At 44.1% G+C, this 12,230-nt stretch overlaps 1 protein-coding gene across 1 annotated transcript in view; it reads left to right on the top strand.

Moving 5' to 3' along the window:
- LOC109906032 (BTB/POZ domain-containing protein KCTD8-like) overlaps positions 1 to 5,672 on the top strand; it is a 96,553-nt gene extending 90,881 nt beyond the window's left edge. The window contains exon 2 of the mRNA XM_020503676.2: positions 3,817 to 5,672. Within this exon, the coding sequence (XP_020359265.1) occupies positions 3,817 to 4,316 (500 nt within the window). The 3' untranslated portion in view covers positions 4,317 to 5,672. The remainder of the gene's footprint in view (positions 1 to 3,816) is intronic.
- The last annotated feature ends 6,558 nt before the right edge of the window (positions 5,673 to 12,230 follow it).

Below are 12,230 nucleotides of genomic sequence, written 5' to 3' on the forward strand. Positions count from 1 at the left end.
AGAGCATGGAGGCGCTACCAGGAGACAGGCCAGTACATCAGGAGACGTGGAGGGGGCTGTAGGAGGGCAACAACCCAGCAGCAGGACCGCTACCTCTGCCTTTGTGCAAGGAGGAGCAGGAGGAGCACTGCCAGAGCCCTGCAAAATGACCTCCAACAGGCCACAAATGTGCATGTGTCTGCTCAAACGGTCAGAAACAGACTTCATGAGGGTGGTATGAGGGCCCGACGTCCACAGGTGGGGGTTGTGCTTACAGCCCAACACAGTGCAGGACGTTTGGCATTTGCCAGAGAACACCAAGATTGGCAAATTCGCCACTGGCGCCCTGTGCTCTTCACAGATGAAAGCAGGTTCACACTGAGCACGTGACAGACGTGACAGTCTGGAGACGCCGTGGAGAACGTTCTGCTGCCTGCAACATCCTTCAGCATGACCAGTTTGGCGGTGGGTCAGTCATTGTGTGGGGTGGCATTTCTTTGGGGGGCCGCAGAGCCCTCCATGTGCTCGCCAGAGGTAGCCTGACTGCCATTAGGTACCGAGATGAGATCCTCAGACCCCTTGTGAGACCATATGCTGGTGCGGTTGGCCCTGGGTTCCTCCTAATGCAAGACAATGCTAGACCTCATGTGGCTGGAGTGTGTCAGCAGTTCCTGCAAGAGGAAGGCATTGATGCTATGGACTGGCCTGCCCATTCCCCAGACCTGAATCCAATTGAGCACATCTGGGACATTATGTCTCACTCCATCCACCATCCATTGCACCACAGACTGTCCAGGAGTTGGCGGATGCTTTAGTCCAGGTCTGGGAGGAGATCCCTCAGGAGACCATCCGCCACCTCATCAGGAGCATGCCCAGGCGTTGTAGGGAGGTCATACAGGCACGTGGAGGCCACACACACTACTGAGCCTCATTTTGACTTGTTTTAAGGACATTACATCAAAGTTGGATCAGCCTGTAGTATGGTTTTCCACTTTCATTTTGAGTGTCACTCCAAATCCAGACCTCCATGGGTTGATTAGGTCTCTGCCCCTCTCTCCATCTCTCTCTCTTCATCTCCTTTGTAATAAGCCGCCATATTGTCAGTCTGCTAGGGCCTGTTTTTATGTATTACCTGTGTTACCATTTACTGTAGTTATTTAGTAAATAAATAATTACACCAATTTGTGTAGTACCGAATCAAGTAAGGCTAGGGTTTTTGCAGATGCAGGAGGTTACAACTGTTCAAAATGATACGATACGAGGTTATAATTAATACGTTGACTGTTTTACGGATGTGATAGGTAAAGACCTTTAGTCTTTAATTCAGGAGATGGTAACTCTTTAAACAACGGCTCTCGTGCTGCCCACCAATCCTAATGAGTTAATTGTTGCATGATTAATTTAATCAGGTAACAATTAAACATAGTTAGTTGACTAAATAAATAACAGTCATTTGATTAGGGCGGCAGGGTAGACTAGTGGTTAGAGCGTTGGAGTAGGAACCAGAAGGGTGCAAGTTCAAACCCCTGAGCTGACAAGGTACAAATCTGTTGTTCTGCCCCTGAACAGGCAGTTAACCCACTGTTCCTAGGCTGTCATTGAAAATAAGAATTTGTTCTTAACTGACTTGCCTAGTTAAATGAAGGTAAAATAAATAAAAAGATGAATGAAAGTAAAGTCTTGACAGTAGCCAGTATGTAAAACAATCACATAAAAAAAATACACAAGTGAACCCTTTCAAAATATCCACTACCACTACTGTCCATGCACACATTCTTATTCTGAAAACTGGAAAGAATCTACCTGTGTAGTCTACCTGCTATTAATTATAGTCACCCAAACCATTCTGTAATTTCATTTGGCTATGTTGACACTATTCTTTTAATACTGCAATGTGGTTTCGATTGAGTCGCGTCCCTAAGACTTATTGAGATAGGGTGCCAAGAACCATCCCACACAAAAGCACATTGTGTCACGTTCGTCATAAGGATCGGACCAAGGCACAGCGTGGTATGAGTACATTCTCTTTTTAATGAATGAACAAAAACAACAAACAAAAATGAAACGTGAAGCTATACAAACTAGTGCTGACAGGCAACCAAACATAGACAAGATCCCACAACTAACAATGGGGAATATGGCTACCTAAACATGATCCCCAATCAGAGACAACGATAAACAGCTGTCTATGATTGGGAACCATACCAGGCCATCATAGACATACAAAACCCCCAGATGACAGAAACCCTAGACATACAACAACTAGAGTACCCACCCTAGTCACACCCTGACCTAACCAAAATATATAGAAAAACAGAGAATCTAAGGTCAGGGCGTGACACATTGTTGAATGCCAACTGTCTCGGCGAGTTAGTAATCCTTGGATGGCACACTTTCCCTACGGACCCTAGTCAAAGGTAGTACACTACTGTATACAGAGAATAGGGAGCCACATATGATGTGCCTTTGTCAAACAAGATGTATGATATGCTATTTATCTAATGGAGTCACATTTTCTCCTCTGATGTACTGGCTCCCTATCTCTAAAGTCCCTCTATTAACTTGACTTTAGTTGTCTAAGCATTGAGAGTAGCAAGTTATTCATGCTCTATTTTCAAATCAAATGGGAGACAGTCGGACAGAATATTCTCCGTTTTAAAGGCCCAGGGAACGTTCTAAATTGGTTTGATTTCTACTGACCCTCTGCAGTCTATTGCATAATTTTTTTTCTCCATTCGTGCCACTGAGTGTAGAGAAAGATGGAAAAATGGAACCTGGCACTGATTCGATTCAACTTTAAAAAATTGCTGTGTGAGGGGGGGGGGTGCAATAGAGATACAGCATGTGTGCGCACGAGCGTGTGTGTCAGAGATAACGAGATCTGTCTCTATCACTACTGTAAATCCCAGAGGTAGAAACATCTGTCCACACAAAGGAACTGCATTGTGGGAAGAGTAATCTAGGATCTACATATGTAATTGGTTTCCGTGGTGGAGGCAGTCATTGTGAATGATGTTTGGCATCCTTGGGGTCTTGGCTACTGTTGCTATTAGTGAGATAGTGAACCAAAGTGGAAGCCATGAAGTACAATGCCTTTGAGGTGCATCACTGATTTACAGCCTGCATGTGTTTGCTAATACGGGCTTGCAGCGGCCCACCAAAAACCCAGGGCTGGCTGACATTTGAACACAAGCCATATCAGCTATTGTGAATGTAGATCATTTATGTGTTTTTGTTTATTCTGCAGTGGGTAGGGGGGTGTAGAAGCATTTTTTTATTCATATTTCAATGAAATGTTATGGGCAAATTGTAGAATCGACATAATAGAAATGATGCCTCTAGTTCTGATGTTATAAAACCAGGGGTCAGATTCAGCCAAACTCATTCTACAAAAAACCCTGAGCTGTGGAATGTCACAAAATACTAACGCTGCAAAAAGGCACCATTTCACTTGAATCAAAATGAGTTATTTGTAAACATGTGAATATTGTTTTTATGCAGATTTCAGAATATTTACACGAAAATCTGTAGCCAATTGGATGGAAACCTAGCCACTGACAAGGATTTTAAGCTGGGTGTTGAGATGCGTTAGCCTTCTTACTGTAACCAGAGAGAGAGAGTGAGAACGCGAGCGAGTACCTAGCACAACTGATTCAACTGCTCAACTAATCACCAAGATGAGTTAGGTGTGCTTGTACTGTAACAGAACATAAGTGGATGGCTGTGGCACTGAAGAAGAAATTTGGGGGAAATTGGCAGCATGACATACACAGGTGCTCTTTACTCCAGTTGTCTCAACATGTGACTGACCTTGTCTCTCTGCTCTGTGTTTGGCAGGGCCGGCATCGAAGATCGTCTCCCCCAAGCAGGACTGTGAGGAGCGCCAGAAGGACAAACTGGGCACCGACAAAGGCAGCGAGAGCGGCACCTCCCTCAACGAACTCTCCACCTCCAGCTCCGAGACCCACTCTGAGGCCACCTCGCCCCAGGACGGCCCCAACTTGGGTGGGGGAGGCGGCGGGGGATCCATGGCCCCCTGCGGAGCCCTCCAGTCTGTCTCTCGGCAGCCCAGCACCCTCACCCTTGGGCGGCCCTCCAAGAAGGGCTCGTCAGTGCAGTGGATGCAGCTGCCAGATAAGCGACGCAACAGCGAGCTCTTCCAGTCGCTGATGGGGCGTGAGGGTGGCCTGAGCAGGAAGAAGAACACGGAGAGACCCAGCGCAGAGGAAGAGATGAAGCAGTGCATACAGGACTTTAACAACATCAAAATCCCACAGGCTTTCCCCGAGCGCAAGCGTCAGTGGCAGTCCGAACTACTCCAAAAGTATGGTCTATAGGGACCCTTTTCTAACACCATGCCACAAGCAGTAGTCATTTTAATTTGGATTCCCTCCATTTGGCTGGTTTTAAGTGCTATGATTCATTCTAAAATGTCTTCCAGTTCAAATGAAGTTAAAAGGATGATCAACAAACTGTTTTTGTGAGGGGAGGCACAAGGTTAGTAAGCACATGCATTTCTGGGGCACATGTTAAAAGAAGCACAGCAGAACTCCCCTTTACCGGTATGTTGTCTCTTCAGTTCTAGATTACGTTTGAAACAATATGCCTATGTGAACAGTATATGACTACTGTACATTTGTCCAGTTTATTAGGTACACCACCCCGTTCACAAAATTGGTTCGCTCCTACAGACAGCGAGTCAGGTGGCTGTGGCATGCTATATAAAGCATGCAGACATGCAAAGAGGCATTCAGTTACTGTTCGACTGACTGTTAGAATGGGCAAAATACAGTTGAAGTCAGAAGTTTACATACGCCTTAGTCAAATACATTTAAACTCAGTTTTTCACAATTCCTGACATGTACTCCAAGTAAGAATTCTCTGTCTTAGGTCAGTTAGGTTCACCACTTTATTTTAAGAATGTGAAATGTCAGAATAATAGTAGAGTGATTGATTTATTTCAGCTTTTATTTCTTTCATCACATTCCCAGTGGGTCAGAAGTTTACATACACTGAATTAGTATTTGGTAGCATTGCCTTTCAATTGTTTAACTTGGGTCAAACGTTTCGGGTAGCCTTCCACAAGCTTCCCACAATAGCTTCCCACAATAAGTTGGGTGAATTCAGTTAAGAACAAATTCTTATTTTCAATGATGGCCTAGGAACAGTGGGTTAACTGCCTGTTCAGGGGCAGAATGACAGATTTGTACCTTGTCTGCGCGGGGATTTGAACTTGCAACTTTTCGGTTATTAGTCCAACACTCTAACCACTAGGCTCCCCTGCCACCCTATGTGCAGTTGCAAACCGTAGTCTGGCCTTTTTTTTTACCTGGTACGATGTGTACCTAATAAACTGGTAACTGAGTGGATATTTCCATTATTTGACACATTCAGTGTCAGTGGATTGAAATTGTTGTGAATGCAGATGACTCTTAACAAATAAGAAAACATAGATAAACTGTAGACCGCTAAAGACTGAAAGTACATTATTCTCTCTGTAGATAATTAAGTGTTCGACATGTGAATTGTTTAAGAAGTTTGTAAATCCACATAGTGGAAAGAGGGGAAGATGTCCATTCAGTATCTACCATGGACGTCCTTTGTGTTTACTGTTGTTGTCCATGGTCAATATGTGCGTAATGACATTTATTGCTACTTTTCTATTCTACAATAAAATATATCATGTTATAACACTTTTTAGTCCAGGACCAGGCTTAATCAGTGTCTGGGAAACCAGCTTTTTAATGTATAAATCTCTCGGTCCGGGGTAAGAAAAGGGGAAGACAATTGTCTTACAATGACTAGATAGAGGCTGGTTTAGTCATATTTTACATCAGGATTTGAACCTTGGGAAAAGTCATCCAATAAAAAACAATGGTTGGAGCAGCACAGTTTTTGGAAGTGTTGGTAGAGAGCCACAGTACATATGGTGTTCTGAAGACAGAGCCTTTGCTGCAGTGTTAACCCCAAGCCGTCTTTCTGTTGCTCACCCAGTAACTTTTATGAAAATCACTGAAAAATCGGATTATTCAGCAACGGAAGACTGTTTCTGTAAGTCTCTATTTGTTGCTGCTTAACGAGGAAAAAGCTGCTGGCTGAGTTTCCTACTTCCCCCAAAGATCTGAATTGGAGATCAGGAGTTTTTCAATTATAACGGAGGTTAACATGCCTTGATGCTCTGTTTTGAGGCAATGCACATTGTCAAGGCTATCTATTTTTGCTCTGCAGAGGTACATTAAGATCTGTGTATTATATCAGGTAGCCAGTATACGCCAGTTTGTTTGGTAGTGTACAGCACATTTTCAAGGTGAGATGTTTTGTTTTAAAGACATTTAATGCATTCAATAAAATATGTTATTAACTAGAGGAACTACAAGATTTCCTTCAACACATTTTTCAGACATATTGTGTAGAACCCAATTACGAATCCCTTACCATGAGCACATAGCAAAAACAAACCCAAGCTTAGTAAATTGAAGAAAATGCAACTCATCCAAAATGCTTTGACAGATGGACAATGTGTTGGCAAATTACATGAACACTTTGACTGCTTTGCGTTTGCTCTTTGAATGAGAAGAAAATTAGCATCAGAGACTCTTAAAACATGCTTCACTGAGTTTAACCCTGCTTGTCTAAATTGTCTCGATCCATGGTGCTGAAATGATCATGCAGTTAGTCTCAAATGAAATTGCTGTGTATCACAACAACATTTAGCAGGTGAAGTTCTCTTCTCTGCCAGGGACAAAACATGTCAGAAAATGGAAATGTGAACAATGGTTTTAGATCATTGATTATTGATTATTTCACTGATAGTTGACGCAAAACTGAAACTGTCTGATACGCTCAGAGACCAGTAATGTGGTAAGATTTCCAATAAAAACAGCCTTAAAATTAAACCTAGAACCCCACGTAGAAATAATAAACTAGACAAAAAAAACTAGTAACGCCCTGACCGACTCTACCAAAGAAAATACAGGCTTTCAATGGTCAGGATGTGACGTTAATTCAATCCATGCTCAAAAATGACAGAACGTGCAAGGTGCTATAAAACAAAAATGGAGCACACGTTTCGGGCTCATCAGGGCTGTGAAGGGACTGCTGGTGCCTGTAGACAACATTACAAGAAACATGCAACAATGTCCAATTCCTTATTAAGCCCTCCAATTCTTCATCAGCCCCGAAGGGCTTAATGAGGAATTGGACCTTACATGTTTTTGTAATGTTGTCTAAAACAAAACTGAAACTGTCTGATACGCTCAGAAACCAGTAATGTGGTAAGATTTCCAATAAAAACCGCCCTGGTCCATCTCTTGCAATCAGGGCTCATCTACAAGAGGTCGGTAAGAGGCCCCAGTTGAATATATTCGAACGGAAAATAAAAGATGAAGATTTGCTGGCATTGTTAGCATTGTTTCCATGGTAATGCAGGAAAGTGGATGGACTCTCGAAAGATAATGACAGCCACCCACTCTGGGGCAGATAGTGCTGGTTGATGTATGCATAGGCAAGAATTTTACATTCTGAAGTCCATGTAAACTAACACAACAGTTATTATTTAACCACGGAGAGAAAATTGAGGAGACATTATGAGTCTCTCTTGAATACATTATCGCTGTGTCGGACTGCCAAGGCCATGCGCAAGTCCCAGTGAAATGTATTATTCTGCTTTTTGAAAATCTAGTTCTCACTGGGAATTTATTTAAGGAATTAGATCTGTCAATAGAGGATTGACCATATGACAAGACCGAGAAGCCCTCTGAAATGTCTGACCGGTGCTGTTGGAAAAAAATTCCCACATGTGCCCTTTATGAAAATTCACCAATTTGCATAGTGCTGAGCAAAAAAATAAAACAATGTTGGTTTTTGGAGGGGGGGGTTACTAAACTAATTTAATCGTTTTTTTTGGGAGCTCAATGTGCCGTTTCTCTAGAGAGAAATCAAATCATGCAGGAGAAAAACTTAGTCAAGAACTATGTAGGACGCTGGACTAATTGGAAGTTTTAGTTTTCATTGTTCAAATATTCAACCTAGATCAGAACAGAAACGTGGTAATTAACTACAATAAAAGCCAGAATATGGGTTTAGGCTCAGGCTAGAATGGAAGGTGGCTGGTGCGTAGGAGAAAAAATATATATGTGGAGTTCAAAAGGTACTCGCACTCAAAACCATGAAAAGGAATACCCCAAGGAAGCCAAGATGCAAAAATTATGTAGTTAATTGTCACGATCGTTAGTATAGACGGACCAAGGCGCAGCGTACGTAGAGTTCCACATTTATTCGAGAGTGAAACTTAGGGAAAAAAAGAACAAAAAAAACGAACCATGACGACAATGCAGTGCTAACAGGCAACTAAACATAAACATTGCATAACCCACAGGTGGAAAAAATACAACTTAATTATGATCCCCAATTAGAGACAACGATTACCAGCTGCCTCTAATTGGGAATCATACACAAACACCAACATAGAAAATTAAACCTAGAACCCCATATAGAAATAATAAACTAGACTAAAAAAAAAACTTGTCACGCCCTGAGTGACTCAGGCTTTCTATGGTCAGGACGTGACATTAATTCAATCCATGCTAAACATTTTTACAAAAAGTCCAAGGTGCTATAAAACAAAAATGGAGCACACGTTTCGGGCTCATCAGGGCTGTGAAGGGACTGCTGGTGCTTTTACATTAATAAGTCCTTTTTTATTAATAATATGCAGTTGAGTTTCTCTTAATTCAACTACATTATGTAAACACTTTCATAAACACCATTTTCCTTATTAAATCTTAGCCTGAGGGCAGAAATATCTTTCCATATTTTGAGGATGGAATTGTTTAAGTAAAGTACCAATGCAGCTGTTTTTTATCTCATCATCAAATAATTTCTGGGTAAAAATTAAGTACCTTTTTCCGGCAGGGCAGGTGGAGGGTCAGGTTTCGGGTCGGGAGCCAGACCCTCTCCCCCGGTGTGTACACCGGGGCCACGCTGCGGTGGCGGTCGGCACTGGCCTTCTGCCGTTCTTCGGCCCATTTAAGGTTCCCGTGGGCGGCCTCCCAGGTTTCCCTCACCCAATCATCCACCACAGGAGCCTCGGTCTGGCTCTGATGCCATGGTACCAGGACCGGCTGATAGCCCAACACACATTGGAAGGGCGACAGGTGCCAGAAGACGTGAGTAAACAGGGCCTCCGCTGTCTGTAGGGCTGTAGGGAGACCGGGCAAAGTGAGGAGATGACAGGACTTAGAAAACTGATCCACAACGACCAGGATCGTGGTGGCAGATCGGTCAAGAAGTCAACCGATAGGTGTGACCAAGGCCGCTGTGGAACGGGAAGGGGTTGTAACTTCCCTCTGGGCAGGTGTCTAGGAGCCTTGCACTGAGAGCACACTGAGCAGGAGGACACATAAACCCTCACGTCCTTGGCTAAAGTGGACCACCAGTACTTCCACTAAGACATCACACCGTCCTACCGATCCCCGGGTGACCAGAGGAAGGGGACGTGTGAGCCCACCAAATTAGCCTGTCTCTAACCTCCAGCGGAACATACACCCGTCCCGCTGGACACTGTGGTGAAGTAGGGTCAACACGCGATGCTCGCTCAATGTCTGCGTCCACCTCCCACCTCACAGGTGCCACTAGACAAGAAGCCGGGAGGATGGGCGCAGGATCAATGGCCCGCTCCTCCGTATCATATAGTCGGGACAGAGCGTCTGCCTTAGTGTTCTGGGAGCCTGGTCTATATACATTGAGCGGACTTTCTTCTTGGGCCTCTATAACTATATCTATTGTTTTTATTTTTGTTGTTGTTGTGTGATTTGGATTGATCCCCTCTACCACACGGAACCCCACTAATCTACTGACGGAGCGCAGGAGGTGGCTAACAACAGACCTCCATCCTATGCTAGCTTGCTACCGATGCCCTGGCTAGCTGTCTAAATCACCAACCAACCTCTCCACTCACCGGACCCTTTTGATCACTCGACTAAGCATGCCTCTCCTTAATGTCAATATGTCTTGTCCATTTCTGTTCTGGTTAGTGTTTATTGGCTTATTTCACTGTAGAGCCTCTAGTCCTGCTCACTATACCTTATCCAACCTATTAGTTCCACCACCCACACATGCAATGACATCTCCTGGTTTCAACGATGTTTCTAGAGACAATATCTCTCTCTTCATCACTCAATACCTAGGTTTACCTCCACTGTATTCACATCCTACCATACATTTGTCTGTACATTATACCTTGATGCTATTTTATCGCCCCCAGAAACCTCCTTTTACTCTATGTTCCAGACGTTCTAGACGACCAATTCTCATAGCTTTTAGCCGTACCCTTATTCTACTCCTCCTATTTTCCTCTGGCGATGTAGAGGTGAATCCAGGCCCTGCAGTGCCTAGCTCCACTCCTATTCTCCAGGCGCTCTCTTTTGATGACTTCTGTAACCGTAATAGCCTTGGTTTCATGCATGTTAACATTAGAAGCCTCCTCCCTAAGTTTGTTCTATTCACTGCTTTAGCACACTCTGCCAACCCGGATGTTCTAGCTGTGTCTGAATCCTGGCTTAGGAAGACCACCAAAAACTCAGACATTTTAATTCCAAACTACAACATTTTCAGACAAGATAGAACTGCCAAAGGGGGCGGTGTTGCAATCTACTGCAAAGATAGCCTGCAGAGTTCTGTCCTACTATCCAGGTCTGTACCCAAACAATTTGAACTTCTACTTTTAAAAATCCACCTCTCTAAAAACAAGTCTCTCACCGTTGCCGCCTGCTATAGACCACCCTCTGCCCCCAGCTGTGCTCTGGACACCATATGTGAACTGATTGCCCCCCATCTATCTTCAGAGTTCGTGCTGCTAGGCAACCTAAACTGGAACATGCTTAACACCCCAGCCATCCTACAATCTAAACTTGATGCCCTCAATCTCACACAAATAATCAATGAAACTACCAGGTACCTCCCCAAAACCTTAAACACGGGCACCCTCATAGATATCATCCTAACCAACTTCCCCTCTAAATACACCTCTGCTGTCTTCAACCAAGATCTCAGCGATCACTGCCTCATTGCCTGCATCCGTAATGGGTCAGCGGTCAAACGACCTCCACTCATCACTGTAAAACGCTCCCTGAAACACTTCTGCGAGCAGGCCTTTCTAATCGACCTGGCCGGGGTATCCTGGAAGGATATTGATCTCATCCCGTCAGTAGAGGATGCCTGGATATTTTTTTTAGATGCCTTCCTAACCATCTTAAATAAACATGCCCCATTCAAGAAATTTAGAACCAGGAACAGATATAGCCCTTGGTTCTCCCCAGACCTGACTGCCCTTAACCAACACAAAAACATCCTATGGCGTTCTGCATTAGCATCGAACAGCCCCCGTGATATGCAGCTGTTCAGGGAAGCTAGAAATCATTATACACAGGCAGTTAGAAAAGCCAAGGCTAGCTTTTTCAAGCAGAAATTTGCTTCCTGCAACACTAACTCCAAAAAGTTCTGGGACACTGTAAAGTCCATGGAGAATAAGAACACCTCCTCCCAGCTGCCCACTGCACTGAAGATAGGAAACACTGTCACCACTGATAAATCCACCATAATTGAGAATTTCAATAAGCATTTTTCTACGGCTGGCCATGCTTTCCACCTGGCTACTCCTACCCCGGACAACAGCACTGCACCCCCAACAGCAACTCGCCCAAGCCTTCCCCATTTCTCCTTCTCCCAAATCCATTCAGCTGATGTTCTGAAAGAGCTGCAAAATCTGGACCCCTACAAATCAGCCGGGCTAGACAATCTGGACCCTTTCTTTCTAAAATTATCTGCCGAAATTGTTGCCACCCCTATTACTAGCCTGTTCAACCTCTCTTTCGTGTCGTCTGAGATTCCCAAAGATTGGAAAGCAGCTGCGGTCATCCCCCTCTTCAAAGGGGGGGACACTCTTGACCCAAACTGCTACAGACCTATATCTATCCTACCGTGCCTTTCTAAGGTCTTCGAAAGCCAAGTCAACAAACAGATTACCGACCATTTCGAATCTCACCATACCTTCTCTGCTATGCAATCCGGTTTCAGAGCTGGTCATGGGTGCACCTCAGCCACGCTCAAGGTCCTAAACGATATCTTAACCGCCATCGATAAGAAACATTACTGTGCAGCCGTATTCATTGATCTGGCCAAGGCTTTCGACTCTGTCAATCACCATATCCTCATCGGCAGACTCGACAGCCTTGGTTTCTCAAATGATTGCC

Source organism: Oncorhynchus kisutch, linkage group LG15 (assembly GCF_002021735.2).
Source record: "Oncorhynchus kisutch isolate 150728-3 linkage group LG15, Okis_V2, whole genome shotgun sequence".
Classification (NCBI taxonomy): Eukaryota; Metazoa; Chordata; class Actinopteri; order Salmoniformes; family Salmonidae; genus Oncorhynchus; species Oncorhynchus kisutch.